At 35.2% G+C, this 18,263-nt stretch overlaps 4 protein-coding genes across 4 annotated transcripts; 2 read left to right on the top strand and 2 right to left on the bottom strand.

The window, feature by feature from the left end:
* Nucleotides 1-546: 546 nt before the first annotated feature.
* On the bottom strand, nt 547-4,107 carry PHYBLDRAFT_181211 (hypothetical protein; the record flags this gene model as incomplete). The annotated part of the gene is made up of 12 exons (XM_018438432.1): nt 547-896; nt 953-1,058; nt 1,151-1,198; nt 1,336-1,415; nt 1,487-1,665; nt 1,755-1,763; nt 1,870-1,990; nt 2,138-2,269; nt 2,397-2,917; nt 3,003-3,444; nt 3,574-3,856; nt 4,090-4,107. The coding sequence occupies 12 exons, from the start codon at nt 4,105-4,107 to the stop codon at nt 583-585; spliced, it is 2,253 nt and encodes a 750-aa protein (XP_018292455.1). The 3' UTR covers nt 547-582.
* A 1,497-nt stretch (nt 4,108-5,604) lies between these two features.
* PHYBLDRAFT_177460 (hypothetical protein) lies at nt 5,605-10,575 on the top strand. The gene is made up of 12 exons (XM_018437889.1): nt 5,605-6,013; nt 6,109-6,201; nt 6,341-6,448; nt 6,665-6,751; nt 6,829-6,888; nt 7,026-7,124; nt 7,274-7,351; nt 7,461-7,567; nt 7,641-9,138; nt 9,239-9,694; nt 9,802-9,929; nt 10,037-10,575. The coding sequence occupies exons 1-12, from the start codon at nt 5,752-5,754 to the stop codon at nt 10,178-10,180; spliced, it is 3,120 nt and encodes a 1,039-aa protein (XP_018292456.1). The 5' UTR covers nt 5,605-5,751; the 3' UTR covers nt 10,181-10,575.
* Nucleotides 10,576-11,021: 446 nt separating this feature from the next.
* On the bottom strand, nt 11,022-13,040 carry PHYBLDRAFT_181213 (hypothetical protein). Its single transcript, XM_018438433.1, has 4 exons — nt 12,447-13,040; nt 11,712-12,234; nt 11,516-11,560; nt 11,022-11,402 (listed from the first exon to the last, which is right to left on the bottom strand). The coding sequence occupies exons 1-4, from the start codon at nt 12,909-12,911 to the stop codon at nt 11,233-11,235; spliced, it is 1,203 nt and encodes a 400-aa protein (XP_018292457.1). The 5' UTR covers nt 12,912-13,040; the 3' UTR covers nt 11,022-11,232.
* A 2,763-nt stretch (nt 13,041-15,803) lies between these two features.
* Nucleotides 15,804-18,186, top strand: PHYBLDRAFT_144872 (hypothetical protein; the record flags this gene model as incomplete). The annotated part of the gene is made up of 10 exons (XM_018431314.1): nt 15,804-16,047; nt 16,148-16,304; nt 16,602-16,669; nt 16,764-16,891; nt 16,971-17,042; nt 17,164-17,302; nt 17,398-17,466; nt 17,609-17,884; nt 17,959-18,008; nt 18,088-18,186. The coding sequence occupies 10 exons, from the start codon at nt 15,804-15,806 to the stop codon at nt 18,184-18,186; spliced, it is 1,302 nt and encodes a 433-aa protein (XP_018292458.1).
* Nucleotides 18,187-18,263: the final 77 nt, after the last annotated feature.

Here is an 18,263-nt window from a genome sequence, read left to right on the forward strand (position 1 = left end):
AAGGCTTTTAAAAAAAAAGTATAAGTGATTTTTCCTTTTATCTTTAAATTTTATTTTACAAAATAAACAAAGCAAACATATATACATGTACATCTCTCTATTTATCTATAATTGAGTGTGTGCACTGTGCCTATTGGTTTTAGCTCACAGGAAATATGACAAAATCATAGTGTAGTGCGTAAATGTCAACAACCTTAACCCAAATAAAGTCAATTGGGGGAGGGTAATTAACGTAAACCAGAGAAGCGGGATCAAAAGGAGACTAATATATCATTCAATCGAAAATGGATAGAGAAATAAATAGATAGATACATAATTGGTGATACTTTTTTCAGTGTATGCTGCAATTGAACCTCCCTAAATAAATTAAAGAAGAATACAAATACAAACCTTGATTTAAAGCAAGTAACAACTTTTTCCACATTCACATTCACGTACAAGTCTTTACATTTGATTTAGAAAGTCTTAATAAAATACAATTTAAGGTTATATTACATTACAAGTGATGAAAAAAAAAGAAAAAAAAAAGAAAAAGCTTCCCATTTTATATATGTAAATTATGCATATTATTATGTATTTATTTCAATATCCCTCGACCACAGGTACTTTTCTAGGTCTTTTATCTCGACGTGGCCGTGTGGATATACTATCGGTTGCCCGCCATTCAACAGGTAAATGGAATCTAAAGCCAGGCTGAAAGAGATATTCGGGTAGATCCCAAAACTTCCTTTGGATTCCAATGACTGTCTCCAAAGAATCAACTGCACCCTGGTTTGGTTTGATGGCATTTAATGAATGTTTGTATTCTAAAGGTCCATCAGGGTCAATGTGATCCGGAAGTAGCTGGGCAACGCTCGCTAATGCTGAATTTGCCAGAGGTTGAAGTTCATAACCACCTAATATAGATATGTAAGTGAAACGTGGTTATATGCATTTAGTGAAATTGTCTTACCTTCTAAAGTCATCACTAATCTTCCACTACATAATTCTTCTGCTAATTCCTTGACCATCTTTGTCATCAAGGCAAATCCACGAGGGGAGACCTTGTATCCTCCAAGCTATAAATTATATTATCTGTTAAACAAAAGAAAAAGAAAAAGAAAAAGAAAATATCAAGGTATTTAGACAAAATGTCTATAATTTGACTTGCATTATCTGGATGACCTTCTGCAGCATCAAAACCTGCAGATACGAAGATCTATAATAATAATGATAATAATAATAATAACAATAATATTATGATTTGTGAATTAAAGTCCAAAACATATATATACACATATATATATACATAAATACATACATATATATGTATATAAGATTGCTTAGAGTACTCACCATGTCTGGAAGGAATTGCCTTGCAATCGGAAGTATTATATGATAAAATGCGGCCATAAATTCAGTATCACCCATTGGTTCTAATAGGTTACCAAGACAACAACAACAAGATAAATATATTTATTTATATAAATTGCTAGGTTTGACTTACTGGGCTTATCCAAAGACTCGTTAAATGAGATATTGATATTCCGCCCTAATCCGGCGCCTTCTCCACATTCATCAGGCGCTCCACTAAAAGGGTAGAATTTGCCTTGTTCCCATCGATGCAGAGAGATATAGAGTACATTTGGATTATCATAAAAGATCTTTTGGGTTCCATTACCATGGCTATTTAAAATAAATATATATATATATATATATGAGTGAGTGTGTTTGGTGAGATATTTGTTAGTGTATCATTGTTTGAAGAAACTTACTGAACATCCCTATTGGAATACAATACAATGATAATAATATATAATATATAAAAGGGTAACGTTAGTAATTAATAAAAAAGAGAGAGAGTGTGTGTGTGTGTGTGAAATATTTTACCAGTCAATCACTAGAATCTTTTTGATTTTCGATGGATATTTTTCGAGTGTGTTTGATACAGCCACGGCAACATTGTTAAAAAAACAAAATCCCATTGCATTATCATCTTCAGCATGATGCCCTATATAAAAAAATATTTATATTTATTTATATGCATGTATGTATGTATGCCTGCCTGCCTGCCTGCATGTATGTATGTATATTTATATATTTATATAGAGGTCTCTATTTTCTATTTTATTTTATTTTATTTTATTTTTTTACTTACCTGGAGGACGAATAAGCGCAAACCCATTGTGAAGTTGGCCTTCAACAATAGGAGTAACTAGATTGATGAGCGCTCCGGCTGCCACACGAGCGGCTAGACTAGAGTGGAGCGGGTGAAATGTAGTATCGACAGCTACATTGTTGTATATACATAGTGTATAAAGTAAAATAGTAGTAATAAAGAAGAAGAGTATTATCAGCTTAAGGATCAACTTTTACTTAACATTATTTATGTGTATAAAGCATATATATATAAATACCAATGCCTAGTTCACCACATGTCATTTTGCAAACCAATCCTGGAGGTGAGACTGGTACAAGTACACCTTCTGATAGATCTGCAGTGTTGGAGTCGTATGATGATGATGATAATGATGATGATGAGGCTGCCGCCGCCGCTGCTGCTGCTGCTGCTGCTGCTGCGGTTGTTGCAGCTGTGGAAAATCTACGGTGTTGTTGCTGAATATCGTCCTGGTTAGCTTCGACTACTACTCCTCCGCCCACTCCTCTAGTGGGTCCCACAATTGAGCCGTGGCGATGACTTCGGGGACTAGGCGACGGCGGACTCTCTTCTGATTCGGTCGGACTGTTGAGTAGGGCGGCAATTGAGGTGATCTTGAGTGGTCGTGGGTTAGGATCTACCTCGTGTTGGTGGTCGGTTGTGGGCGGAAGTGAGTTGGTAGTTGAGGTGTAATTGCGAACGTGGGTTGGGGTGTGGACGTGCACAAGTTCATCTAGTGTAGCCTCGCGTGCGTGTATATGACGAAAATAACGTAACATTCTAAATATAAAGAAGAAGAGGAAAGTTATGATGAACATTATAATAATAATTACTATTGTTAATTAGTTTGCTGTTTGGTGTTTACTTTTGAGCGTGAAAAGCTTGTAGAATAGAACCAATTCGATCCGGTCGTTCAGGATGAATTGTTACGGCCGAGTGACAGGGACATGAGTGGAGAGCCATTCGTCTGTCTTGGACTAGACCTGTGTATTGCCGTAATGAAATGTTCTGGCTTGTGTAGTAAAATGTGGCATAGTCTTTCCAGGATCTGTCGCTTTCTCTCCCCAGAGGGCCGAATCTTAAAGGAGTACGGTTTGCGTGGGTGCGAACCAGACCAAGGCCTACCCAGTCAGCGTGATCTGGTGGCCAGCCTTCGTAGTGTACGAACACACATGGCTCGGTTTTGTCGTTTGAAACCTGGACTACCCGGGCACAGTACCACTCTTTACAATAGTCACTACATTTCAAGGCTTCGACTTGATCACCGGCACGGAAATGGTGAATGCCTTGAATGAGTTGAGATTTGTCTGGTTTGAGGATGATGAGTAGAATGAAATGAGATTAGTGTACAAATTTAAATATTTAAATATTTAAATGATTATATATATATATATATATATATATATATATATATATATATAATTTATTTGACTTACTGTTTGTTCCGGTTGAAGGTAGACGGAGGTCTTTTAGTTTTTCTTGAGCCATTGTTAGAGAATCTTCTTTCTTTTGTACCCGTGTTTCTCTTTCTTTGAGCTCTTTTTTTGAAGGTCTTCCTGGTCCTCGCCGACGTTTCAAGGACCCGTTTGAGGATGTCGAAAGATTTCCGTCGCTGTCAGGGTAAGGAGGTGATCCACAACTGGCTGGTGACAGGTGACGAGAATCGACAGAACAAGATACTCTTAGAGGTAGTGCCTCATGCTGCAAGTGTGTAGGAACCTATAGCATATTATATACATATAGATATAGATATAGATATAGATATAGATATAGATATAGATATAGATTTTTTTTTAAAAATAAAATAAATTAGATCCAAAATAATAATTGATTAATTTTTCTTTCAAAAATAATAATAATAATAATAATAATAATAATCAAGAATAATTCATTGACTGTAATGATTAAAGATAAATAATAATGTATGATTTTATACCGAAATATATAGCTACATAATTGTGTCTAGGCATATGATATCTGTATAGATACAGGCATAAATATATATATAAAGGAATAGATAAGATGTATACATTTATATACATATATGTACATTAAAGAATATCTATGAATTAAACATATATATATATATATTGGGATAATGATTATGATTATGATTGTGATTTTTAAAAAAAAAAGAAAAAGAAAATTGTAATATAATAGTGTATATAATAAGATTATTTACTAGAATGATTTACTTACCATTGGATAATATTATAAATGTGTAGTTGGTGGTCTATAAGGAGTAAACCAAGAAAGAGCAAGAAGAATTAAAGAAAGAGAGAGAGAGAGAGAGAGAGAGAGAGAGGAAATTTACAGAATATATATAAAAATATATAAAATAAGTAATTATATATATATATATATATTTTGTAAAGGGAAAAAAAAGTGAGATACAATTTGTGATCTATGCAAATAAAAAGGGAAATTTCAAGATGTAAAATAATACTATTATTATTATCGAAATGAAAAAAAAAAAATTAGAAAATAAAATACCTATATTTTGAAGATATTTTTTTTATCTATATATGTATATGTATATATATATATATGTGTGTGTGTATTAATGAATGAATGAATGAATGAGTGTATTAATGTATATATGAATTTATTAATGTATATATATATATATATAAATATATATTAAAGAGGAAGAAAGAAAGAGAGAGAGAGAGAGAAAGAAAAGAGATTACAAGAGAGCAACAAAAAGGAAAGACATGATTTTCCAATACAGTAAGAAAAGAGCTTTGCGGAGAGACGAATGGAAATGAACCTTCGGTAAAAAGTATCTTCAATTCAATTTCCGCACCTAGGTATTGAAGAAAGAAAGAAAGAAAGAAAAAAAACAGAAAAAAAAAAAAAAGATATACAAGAAATACAAAAAGTACATAATAAGGAAGTATCATTAGAAGAAGTATCATTAGAAGTATCAAAAGAAAAAGAAAAGTAGCACGAGTGACAGTAGTAGAAATCACAACGTATAGCTGTTGGAATTTTAAGAAGCATTATCATTGGTATACAATTGGGCACTAAGTACTGGTAATCACAAACATTAAATTGGTATTGTCCTGTCTTGCTTTGTCTTGCTTTATCTTGTCTTGTCTTGTCTAGTTTTTATTATGTCACAAAATGAATAAATATTATTTTTATATATATATATATATAGTAGTGACAGCCTTTTTTTTTTTTTTTTTTTGGTTTGTTTTTGGGATGCTGTTTATTTGACTATTCGACATACATATATACTCACTAAAAAGTCAGGTTAATCAACTTGTCTCTTATATACTGTACACTATTGTACACTGCACACTATACACTCCACTCTCTTGGACACAGTGTCGTTCTTGCATCCTGATGGGCGGATATCCAATCCAACCTGTCTTGCGTCACACGATTACGTGACTTTTTCACAACGATCAAACCTCAGAGCCAAAGCTGTCTGCATTTCAACTCTCTTTTTTGGCCTTCTAAGAAGAACCAAAAAAAAAAAAGAAAAAAGACATATATATATACATATATAAAATAAGGCCAACCAGAAAGTCAGAAACTCTTCTTCTTTACTACTAAAGAATAGCCATAAGCATATATACACTCTTTGTACAAATATACACCTTGACATGAGGAAAAGAATCCTTTGTCTGCTCGGTGGAACTGTCCTTCTGGCCAGTACAGTGAAAGCAGAACCTTCGACAAACCTATCTCTCTCCTACACCCCAGTATCCTACAACCCATCTTTTGGAATCAAAACAGACGACTGTCCACCGTGCTTCAACTGTCTTCTTCCTGGATTCGAGTGTCTTCACTTTGCAAACTGTAGTGACTACAACGGAAAATGCGACTGTCCCTCTGGCTTTGGTGGTGACGACTGTCATCAACCCTGTAAGCATTCTATACATACACAGGACAGTCTATCTAAATTCTCTGACATCTTTCTTTTCTTTTTCTCGCTCTCTGTATATCGTTCTTTATTCAAGTGTGTGGTGCATTATCTGACGGTCGTAATAGAAGTCCTAGATTTGGTGACGAGTGTGAATGTCCTGAAGGCTGGGAGGGTATAAACTGCAACGGTATGTTCTGAACAGCCTCTCTGTATTTCTTTTTTTTTTTTTCTTTTTCTTCTTACACCTGCGTTATTTTGTGTGCATCATTCATTTCTTGACGACATTTCTTTTTTCTCTTTATTCCTTTTTTTGGGAATCTGTTTAGTTTGTAAGACCGATAACGTGTGCAATGCCATGGTCCCAACAGGTCAGGGAACCTGCTATCGAGGAGGTCTGACGGTTGTGGAGAACCATCAGATGTGCAATGTGACCAGTAAGCGAGCGGGATTCGGAGATTATTATTGTTATCTTAAGAAAGACAGACAAGTCAGATAGATAGACAGACAGACAGATGGATATATAGACATAGAAAAGTCAAGTCAAAAAAATACGTACGAAGTGTACAATATGGGGGTAGTCAGAACGAGATCCTTTTGAAACTCACTTCCTGTTTTTTTTATATGTGTCATAATTATCTTACATAATTAAGATCGCAAAATCCTGGATCAGCTAAAGACCCAGATCCCACAAGTAACATTTTCCTGCAACAAACCAGACGAAACCTGTGACTTTCAATGCAAGTCTGCTAAAGAAAAGAAATAACGAATGCTATACTGTTATACGTAATTGATGCTAACCCTTTTATTTTTCCAGTCTGGGTTGACCAAGTCGAGTCATTTTATTGTCACTTGAATACATGTGCATTTGAACAAGGTACATTAGATTATATATATGTGTGTGTGGCGCAGAATGGAATGGGAAGGAGAGTGAGGATAATAAAGGAAAACGATTGACTAAAATACATTATCGTCTATTGCTACTATTGGAATTGTTTCAAACATAACAAAAAGAACATGGATATGATAAAAACACAACAAAATACACGTGTGAGACTATTGACTGCCGATGTATCAAGGACGAGATGCTGTGTGGAAAAGATGGCTCGATCGGTAAGAGTTTTTTACTTCTTCTTCTTTATATATATATACAAATTTGCACTACACCAAAGACGCCCAAACTTTCTTTTTTATTTTCTTTCTCTTTTTGGTATTAATGGCTGTATGATATCTTGACATCATTTTTTTTTCTTTATATGTAGATCTTACTGAACTACTTAGAGACGAAATTGTCGGTCCAGCAAGCTTCACCTGCACTGGATCAGACTGTGCATTCTCTGGTAAGCCATGTTACTTATATTAGTTCAATTTTTGTTCATACTCATTGCCATAAGAAATATATTTATATTTATATTTATATTTATCAATCTAAAATCATATCTTCATCAGAACCTGCCATGGACGACTTGATCTCGGCTGTATTTGGTGATGATTCGATCTTTTTGTCCTGTAGTTCTGGTGAATGTCTTCACTACACACAAGTGCCTGGATTTGAGGTATATTGCACTCAAATTTGTACTTTTTTTTTTAAAGAAAAAAAAAACATTTAACTTTACAATAACAATGTAGCGGCCACAACGCCCGATCAACTGGTTGATGATTGTGTCAGGTATTGCCGGTGTCACTGTGTTCTTGCTCATTGTGGGTGCTGTCGTCAGCTATTTTGCCAAGCGATCATCCAATTCAGGGGGATTCATTCTATTGCCGGATGATGAGGCTGGCAAACTGATGTCAGACCACACACCAACCAGTCTGATCTTCGAGAACTTGTCCTACACTGTCAACAAAAAGGAGATTCTCAAGGACGCCTCCGGAATTGCTCGGCCGGGTGAGGTCATGGCTATCATGGGCCCCTCAGGTGCCGGAAAGACAACCCTGTTGGATATCCTGGCCAACCGCACCAAGACCGGCACTGTATCTGGCGACATTTATCTCAACGGACATCGGATGTCCCGCTCAGAGTACAAAAAACACATTGGCTATGTCGATCAAGAAGACACCATGATCCCAACCCTCACAGTCTACGAGACCATTCTTTACTCGGCCCTCTTGAGATTACCGCGCTCGATGAGTGAGGCAGCAAAGAAGTTCAGAGTTGGCGAGGTGATGCAAGAGCTAGGAATAGATGGCATCAAGGATTCAAAGATCGGACAGACCGGCGATCGGTCCATCAGTGGAGGTGAGAGACGCAGAGTCGCAATTGCCTGTGAGCTGGTCACATCGCCGTCCATCCTGTTCCTCGACGAGCCCACCAGTGGTCTTGATGCCTACAATGCCTACAATGTGGTCGAGTCGCTTGTAACTCTGGCCAGAGACTACAACCGCACGATCATCTTTACCATCCACCAGCCTCGCTCGAATATCGTCACCTTGTTCGATCAATTGGTTCTGCTTGCCAAAGGTCGCATTCTCTATTCTGGTCCCCAGATGCACGCCCAGATGTACTTCAAGAGCATCGGATACGCATGTCCTCCTGGCTTCAACATTGCAGATTATCTTATTGATCTGACGATGCAGTCAATTGACCCGGCTCAATCTCCTGGGCAGCCACAGACAGATTCCAATAGACCGATTCAGTCCGACTCTCTCTTGAATCCCATCCCGACCCCTTACGCCCCCGGATCTCCTTCTCTGGCCGACGAGCTGGAGAACACGAGTGAGCAGTGGGCTTCTGAAATGAGTGCCAGACAGGAGCGCCAGAGACAGGAGCGGATCAGGAAGCAGAGACAACAGATCCCGGCCGGCTTGGATGTAGTGGTTGATGACGGAAGTCAGGTCGACCAGGACGGACTCACGCCTCACCTCAGACGCCTGGTGGATACCTACAAATCCAGTCAGATCGCAGCATCCACAAACGACGAAATCGAACGATCTCTTGCAGCAGCGTCCAGCAGCACACCCGAGAGCATTGAGCAAGGTGTTGTCTATGTGCCCAAACCAATCATTACCCACGAACGACCCGGCTGGTTGACCCAGTTCCGCATTCTGGCCGACCGAACCTTTAAGAATCTCTATCGTAATCCGATGTTGATGTTTGCTCACTATGCTATTTCTGTTGCACTTGCCTGTAAGTTTTTCAAATCTATAAAAGTGTTTGTGATACGAGGTACCAAAGGATAGTATATTTACTTTTATTTTTTTTATTTTTTTTAAAAAAAAAACAAAAGTGATTTGTGGTGGTTTGTTTTACAGAGTGTCCAATACAATTGCTGGTTTCCAAAACCGTATGGGGCTCTTCTTTTTCTACGAGGCTCTTTTGGGATTCATGTGCCTTACATCACTCCAGGTGTTTTCGAGCGAACGGATCCTGTTTGTGCGTGAGAGAGCGAATGGTTACTACTCGCCCGGGACATACTTTTTGTCAAAGGTCTTGTTTGACATCATTCCCCTCCGAGTTGTGCCTCCTCTTATGATGGGCTTGATCTCATACTACATGGTCGGACTTGTGGAAGGCACTGCTAATTTCTTCAAGTTCCTTCTTGTCCTGGTCCTGTTTAACCTCACGGCGGCTGCGGCCTGTCTTGTCATTGGCATTGTGTTTAAGAATGGGTCAATGGCAAATCTGTTGAGTTGCATGGTTATGTTGTTCTCTATGCTGTTTGCTGGTCTATTACTAAACAAAGGTAAGAATATATATATACATAAAAGTTTACTTGTTTCTGCGTGTATTTTGATTAATAACTAATATTAATTATTTTTTTCTTAAAAAAAAACAAAAAAAAAACATTAGATTCCATGTCACCTTATTTCGGGTGGTTAAAGCATTTGTCGTTCTTTAACTATGGACTAGAAGCTCTTTTGGTTAATGAGATGCTCTATCTTCAACTTATTGAAGAACGATATGGTCTTAATATTGATGTAAGTAAAATCATTATATATATATATATATAAAACAGTTGATTGTTGGTCATAAATATTATTATTATTTTTTACTGACAAGAGAATAATGTTTATATACAATATAGGTTCCTGGTGCAACAATCTTGTCTACATTTGGCTTCAACGCAAAGAATTACTGGCCCGATGTTATTAAGCTTGGTGTGATGTTCATGTCATTAATTGTATTTGCCTTTGTGTGGCTCGTGTTCTTTGTTAAAGAACGGAGGTAATTGGTGGAAAATGAAGTTATATTTTTTTCTCTACTCCTTTGCCAAGAATTACCACAGTCAACAAGTAACAAACAAACAAACAAACAAACAAACAAACAAGGAAGGAAGGAAGGAAATGAAATGAAATGAAAAGGAAAGAGAAAAAATATACTTCTTCTATTATATTACATTATTACTATTATTCTTCTTCTTTTTCTTTTACTTTTCTGCAACAAAACCTATCTCTATATCTGTATCCCTTATTCGTACCCATATCCATATCCCCATCTCTCTACTTAGCTCATTTGCTTCACTCTATTTCTTTTTGTGTGTTTGTTTTCCTATATATTTTTCTTTTAAAAAAATTTCTCTTGTTTTTTTTTTCTACCTTTAAAATATATATATATATCAATTTCAATTCTTATCTTGTGCATTTGTGGGGGTACTTTGAGTATGTAAAACATATAAAAGGGGGTGGGTGTAGGCATATAATTCATTAGTAACGGTAATTGTGCACTCTTCTATTTATTTATTTATTTATTTTGGTTTTCTTCCTTTGTTTCTTTGACTACAACGTTTTTTGTGCTTCAAGCTCTAGATGATAAGACAAGCATCAGATATAGGTGTGGTGTGTTGAAAATAGAAATCACACAAGACATGAGGTTTTAATGAAATGTAAAAATATTAATAATATACACACTAAAATAAATAAAAGGCAAGATTCTGTGGCGTGTTGAATTGTCAATCCAAAATGGTAATAATGCAAGCTGACACACAAAGATATACGGACAGCCATGCAGCCATGCAACCAACAAAAGAAGAATTGATCTTCGAATTGACAGCAGAAAAATAAATAGGATTTGATATATATAAACTGAGCATGCTCGAAAATGCTTTATTTAAAAAATGATATGCAAAATGGAGGGCCAAAGCCAGTGGGAAGTGAGGTTGGAATTGAGAAGATAATAATAATAAAGAAAGGGAGGATGGGAAAAAAAAAGAGCGAGAAATACTTTCTTTCTTTGTTGTTGCTATTGTTGCTATTGTTGCTATTGTGGCTATTGTTGTTTTGGTTAATCAATTAGACAAAGATCTCTCTTACGGTCCTTTGCATAGACGTCCTTGTACTTGTTGTAGATTTCCAACAGTTCATCAATATACTCTTTCTGGACTGCCTCCAATTGTTCCTGGGTAGGTTCAATCTGGCCTTCTTCAAGCTTAGGTACATCAATAGGCTTTCCAACTAAAATATATATATGAATTGTTATTATTGGTTCAACTATGAATACATTCCACATAATATCTTTGGATATGCCTTTGTTTCGCTCTATTTTATATCATCTTTAATAAACTTACCAACTGTAACTATAGGATGTCTGAATGGCATCAGACCAGTGTCATCTATTATAATTATAATTATTATAAAATAAACAAATAAATAAATATTTTATATAAAATATGTACATGTAGATTGAGAGTCAGATAACGTTGTGCAAACGCACGTTAGCCAATTTACTTTTTTTTTTGAAAAAAAAAAATTACACAAACTTACAATTAAAGACGCCACGAGCATGGAATAAGGGCAAGGTAAAGCCGAGCAGGGCCTGCATTTTCTTTTGGAATTTCCAGACGGGAGAACCCTTTGCGTTGTCTAGCTGGTCATAGAGGTCATTCTCACCAAACGAAAAGACAGGAACCAGACGAGCCTGCTGCTTAATGGCAATTCGGACAAACCCAAGACGGCGTTTCAAGACAAGGTCGTTGATTCCAGGCCGAGCTGCCAATGATTCAGCCGCACCACCAATCACAATCACAATTGAGCGGCCAGCACCCGAAGATAAGATGTATTCACACGATTTACGGGACACGGATGCAATACCAAGACCCATGATAATGTCACGGTAGATTGGGATACGGAAGTTGGAGCTCAGGGTAAGAAGACTAGGCACAATTCCAGGGAAGGTCTTGCTGAATCCTGTAGCCTCGGTGGCGAAGTTTGAAAGAGCACCCATGGAGATAATGCCGTGAGGATGGTAACCAAAAACGTAGTTCTTGCTTGGGTCCAATTCATGTTCCTACCAATGAAAAATGAAAAATGACATGAAATTTAAATAATAAGTATCCATGGAAACGAAACAAGTCTCTCTTTTTTTTATATATATAATTAGGCATATAAATCTGTGTATTACACGAGCTTCTCTTTCTTTTTTTTTTCCTTCTCATTGTCTCTCCGTTGTTTCTCCGTCTGTCTGTCTGTCTCACTCTAAAGATGCCAAGAGAAACTTACTTTGACCAGTTTGGCAGGGAAATAACCGGTGAAATAACGCCAGAAGCCAAGGTTTCTCATCCAGGCAAATCTTCTGCCGCCTCTCTCGGGAACTTTGTCAAGATAAATGAATGTCACATAGGCAATGAGGAGTGGCCAGAGAGTAGGAAAGCACGCGGCATAGATAAAGATTCCCAGACAGATTGGAATCATAAGATTCCAGATGATCATTGTGAGCATCTGTAGTCGTCGTTCGAGAGGTACACCAAGAGGTGCCCAGTGAATGTGCTGGTGGTTGGAGTTCTGGGTCGGTTTAGAGTCTTTGAGGTTTTGTTTGGCCAGTTCAACCTTTTCGTTAAAGGTTTCTTCTATTGTTGTTTTTGTTGTTGGTTTTGTTGTCACTGCTGGTTTATTTTCAAGAACAACCGGTGGTTTCTCGTCAAGAGTTGGGCTCACTGTAGAGCTAAGGAGTACTGGATTTTCCATTTCAGTTTGTGTATGTATAGTCTTTAAAAGGTGGTTTTCTTTTCTTTTCTTTGGAGCGGTTGGTTGTGAGTGACGTTCTTCTTGTAAGAGGCTGCTTTTTTATTTTATTTATGTATTTATTTACAAAAGGTAAATGAGTGAATAAGTAGAAAAAAAAGAAGAAGAATGAAAAGTAGCGCGGGTCAATATATATATATTATTATTATTTTGAAGTGAGTGAATTAAAGCAAAAAAAAAAAAAAAAGAATTACAATTTATTAAATATTATATAATACAATATAAAATATATATGTATTTTGAATTTATATTACAATTGTGTATAACTAAACACATGCCAATGCATGTTCATGTCTCACCTTCTTTTTATTACCTATTATATATATATATATAAGTCTATATATTTCTGCTATTTCGTGACGTAGTACTGAATATGTTTAACAACCTTTGTATTTAAATATTCTTTCAATGGCTCGTGCGAGTGTACCCCTCTTGGCAATTTACTGCGATTTCTTTCTTTACATCTTTGTCAGCTGCACTCGCCACAGAGAGCTGCCTATTCTGACACATATTTGCTTGTGATTATCAACTAAGATGAGTTTTTCCTTTCTGACCTTAGCTCCTTCCCTTTTATATAATAAATAAATAAATATAAAAATAAATATAATAGTGACACAGACCATATGTAAAAATTAAATATAATATAATATTGAATTGAATTGAATTGAATTGAATTGGTTAAAGTACTTTTAATTTAGCTTAATACCTTTACATTGTAGATATCTATAGCTGCTGGCTATGGCTTTATCTCAAGAATCCTGTTTTCTTGAGCAACAGCCAAGTAAAGCCAAAATGAGGGTTTAATAATGGTAAGGAGAGTCCAAGGTATAAAAGTATTGGGGAAAAAAAAGATTGGCTACAAATTGGACTTTCTTACTCACACGAGTTAAAACTTATGTTTTTTTTTTGTTTTATTTTATTTCTCTTGTCTGTTTTGACATTGATAATGGTAATTGACAATATTTAACCAATTGAATTAAAAAGCTAAAGCTTGTGAGCCATATTAATATACAGCAACAGAAAAAATAATAACAATAATGATACCAAATTGTGATTTTGGATCTTTTTTAATGCATTTTTGCCATGGAAAATTGTTTGTTTTTTTTTTCATCAAATAAATGTAACACAATAAACTGTAATTCCTACACTATTTTCCTTATGAAAACCAACCTAAATATTTACAAAAATAAACAATCAAACTATCAGACTAATGGGATTATCCCAACCAAAATAACCAAAATAATTTCTTACCCTAAATAAGTAGAACAAGTAAATAAATATATAAGCAGAAAGAAAAACAGTAAGCTTTAATCAATTGAAGCCATTGTTGCTTTTAAGATTCAAATTGATATCACAGTCTATCTATCTGCAGCACAAGCCATTAACTGACTAGAAAACATCGATATCGGCTAAATAATAGGTGCGTGTGTTTTTATATATATATATATATATTAATATCAATTATTATGATTATGATTATTTTAAATAAATTGAGATAAATGGTATCACACTGTTTTGAGAAAAAGTTGACCAAAAATTGATATTTGATCTTTTTTTTTAACAAAGCACATACATATAGATGATTAGATAATCAGTGCATAGATAAATAAATAAATAAAAAGATCAAATTGAAACGATAGGGGTATGTTTCAAACTAATCAATAGAAAAAGACATCATCAACAGTTTCAATATTTTTTATGGTTCATTATTATTATTACTATTACTATATACGTAAAGCTATTTGGACGGATTGGCTATATAAAGAGTGAAATTGACTATAGATTATCAAATATAGATCTGTATACCATTGACAATAAACTTTTCTAGTGGACGAGTGTTACTGATGTATTTCTATTGGAATTACTTTGAAACATACCCCTTTTTTATTTCCGTTTGTGTTCTATCTACACACTGACTATCTAATGATCATTCATAAAGAATTGTATACATCTCATTCAATTACTAAATGAGTTTAAGCCATTTCTGTCTTTCAACTCGAACAAACATGTCTCTTTATTATTATTGTTTCAATTCTGCCCTTCTTCTTCTTCTTCTTTGCATATAGATATATAGATATATAAAGAAACCAATTATTAAATTACTAGGTCAATTCCAAGAAAGGCATACAGTCCAAGTGAGTAAGAAAGTATTAAAAGGTAGACAAATAAGAGTAACCAATCTTTACATTTATTTTAGCTGCAGAAGATAAACATACAGACACAGATCTGTATAAACACATCTTTATCCTCTAAATAGACGATTAGAATTACTATGTATGGAGACGATCTTTTCTTCTGTCTATCTTCTAGACATTCATTTATTGACAGAGATAACACGGATTACATGTAGATCCAATGTATTTGCTTAGACAAGGAATATATCCTTTCTTTTTATTACTATTATTATTTATATATGTATATCTTGACAAAGAGATATCAATTAATTTTTGTAGTAAAAGTAAAAGTAAAAGTAAATCAAGCCAAACACACACCCGCCCGCATATTATGTATTTTCTATATATTTCTTGTATGTGCATAGTGTCAGGGGTGGCTCAGAAGCCTAAAATGTCAGTAGACATGTCGTATTGTTAATATCTTGACTGCATTTGATAATATTGCTGTTTGGTTATTGCTGTGCTCTACTATAATGTACTATACTGTCCTTCTGTTCTGTATTGTGTGGCTATTATTCACCAATATATCTTTTTTAGTACGTAACAAATATCTCACACATATATATATATATATATTGGCTACTTAAAAAAAAATTTAAAAAAAAGGGAATTGCTTTTCTCTTTCTCTCTCTTTTTTTTTCATACCCTTTATTCAATTGTCATGATTGGAGCCATATTTTTGGTTTCCGTCACATTTTCCTATGCTCTCTCTGTTGGATTATTGGCCATCTTCACCGGTCTAGCCATGAGCAAGCAATCATGCCAAGCACTGTTTGGGACCAATTCTCCTCTCATGAAATATGGCTTATCGGTCGAGATCATTAGTTCATTAATAACAGAGTATTCCTTACATCTGATGACACTCAAAACTGCAGTATTGCTCTCAATTCGATACCTTGGGTTTTGTAAGCTTCCTAAGAAAGAATAGATGGCTAATGGTAGCAGTAATGCCTATTGATGAATATATATTTTAATTTTTAATATTAATATTATACAAATTGACAGCTCTGAATATCCTTTGGTTAATCCAACTATTCGATTGTGGAACCATCCTTGGGCTCATGTTCTTGTTCTATGAAGGGTTTGTGGAGGAAGCTGTTGCGCATGGTGAGATCGGGAAATTAGTTGGTAAAAATATCAACCCTTACCTGGCCTTCACAAGGTAATAATCACATCCAAACAAAAACAGACAAGGAATACTGTTTGGCTTGACTTGGTTGTATTGGGTTTAAGCCCTGAAAAGAGAAGAAGAAAAAGGGGGTGTGTGCTTGAGATAGAATTAATCATTTACACGTGTGTGTGGGTGTGGGTGTCTAGTTTGATAACAATTGTAAAATAAGTAAATAAAGGAGAAGGAGAGAAGAAGAGAAAGAGAGAAAAGGGGGTGAAAGAGGGGTTAATGTTAGGGATAAAGTAAACACAAGCTGATGCCACATTAAATTATTTATTTCTTTTCTAGTGCCAACTACATGAACAAACTTATAAATCCCTTGTGGACATCATCAGACACTATGGTTTATCCTTCAAGTAAGTAGAATTGTATATCAAATAAGGCTCTATTTGAACCAATAAGATTAACCTTTTCTTGTGAACCCTTTTTTTTAAAAAAAAATTATTTCAGTTACCTATGCTACCAATGAAGAGTTGAGGGAAGCCTTTAACATATCTCAGGACTTTAAAGAGGCCAGCAAGATGGTGTTGGATATCTATACTCGCCGAGAAAAGAGAATTGAACTTTATCCTGTTCTGGTAAGATAAATTGAATTGAATATGGGCATATTTATTGGGGCGGAATCATTAACAAATCATCAATCTATCTATTCTTTAGATCAGCTTGCATGGTATTGGCTGGCAGCATGAAACAAAGGATCTCTTCCTTCCACATGAAAAGGATCTTGTTGTACACAACAACTGGGCAAGTGTTTTCTCTTTATTCTATTCTATCAATATATCCAAAACAATCAATTAATGAAACAAACACAATATATATATTTTCCTTGCTTTGGATTTTATGTATCTAGGTCGTTGTGAATGTTGGCTATCGAACTTCTTCAAAGGCAACCTATTCTCATCAGTTACAAGATGTCAAGCGTGCCATTCGATGGATAAAAGAATCAATTCATTTATTTGGTGGTGACCAAAACTCGATTATAATCCAAGGTAAAACCTTTGCTTTTCTAACTTCAATACATCTAATCATGCTGTATATGGCAATGGTCATTATTATTATATTTAATATATATATATATATATAGGCGACTCTACTGGTGTCCATCTAGCAGCCTTGGTTGCATTAACAGCAAATGATCCAAGATATCAACCAGGTAAACCCTTTCTTTTATATCCTTCTTTCTGTTCTCTGATTTTATTTATTATTAATATATAAAATTCTGAGCTTAATGTGTCTAACAATAAACTTTATTAATGTATTGCTTGTTTGTAAAATATATATATATATATATATAGGATTTGAGAGCCTTGATACTTCAGTCAAGGGTGTAATCTGCCTTAATGGTGTACTGGATCTTCAGAGCAATTCCAACCTTGCAAGCAGGTTCATGAACAACACTTTGGGTGTAAAAGTACCCAGCCCAGAGTTTGCCACGGAGCATAACCCAATTGAAGTCATCAAATCAGCCAAGGAAGCTAACAATCTAGCAAAATTTCTGATTGTGAACTGTGGGCGCGATACACTTGTTAACACCTCCGTTTGTCAAAACTTCAAACAAGAATACGATTCTGGTGAGTCTTCCCGCTCTTCTTCACTTTCTTCTTTTTATTTATTTATATATTAATGTTATATGTGTGTTTTGTAGTGTCCAGAACGGACATTGAGAAAGACGAATGCTCTATAATAACTCTGCCGGTAAGAAATATCAAAGTGTCCAAAGTGAACACAACCACAGCCTACAAACAAAGAGACTTATAATACTACTTGTGTACAGAACTCTCGTCATATATTTTACTCTGGTTGGTCTCCTCGCTCTATTAACCTTTCAAATGTGGTACAGACATGGTGCAAGCAATTTACATTAAACTCTTAACTACTTTACACTACAGTTATTTTTTTTTTGTTTTGTTTTGTTTCAAGTAGTTCCTTTAATCATTTTTTATGCACACA

The sequence above is a fragment of the Phycomyces blakesleeanus genome (assembly GCF_001638985.1).
Source record: "Phycomyces blakesleeanus NRRL 1555(-) unplaced genomic scaffold PHYBLscaffold_9, whole genome shotgun sequence".
NCBI lineage: Eukaryota > Fungi > Mucoromycota > Mucoromycetes > Mucorales > Phycomycetaceae > Phycomyces > Phycomyces blakesleeanus.

Coding starts and splice junctions, on each gene's coding strand:
- PHYBLDRAFT_177460 (XM_018437889.1), top strand. CDS start 5,752: ATGAGGAAAAGAATCCTTTGTCTGCTCGGTGGAACTGTCCTTCTGGCC. Junction 9,139..9,238: donor TATTTCTGTTGCACTTGCCT/GTAAGTTTTTCA, acceptor AAAAAACAAAAG/TGATTTGTGGTGGTTTGTTT. Junction 9,695..9,801: donor TGGTCTATTACTAAACAAAG/GTAAGAATATAT, acceptor AAAAAACATTAG/ATTCCATGTCACCTTATTTC.
- PHYBLDRAFT_181213 (XM_018438433.1), bottom strand. CDS start 12,911: ATGGAAAATCCAGTACTCCTTAGCTCTACAGTGAGCCCAACTCTTGAC. Junction 12,235..12,446: donor TCCCTGCCAAACTGGTCAAA/GTAAGTTTCTCT, acceptor TTTCATTGGTAG/GAACATGAATTGGACCCAAG. Junction 11,403..11,515: donor ACATCCTATAGTTACAGTTG/GTAAGTTTATTA, acceptor TATATATTTTAG/TTGGAAAGCCTATTGATGTA.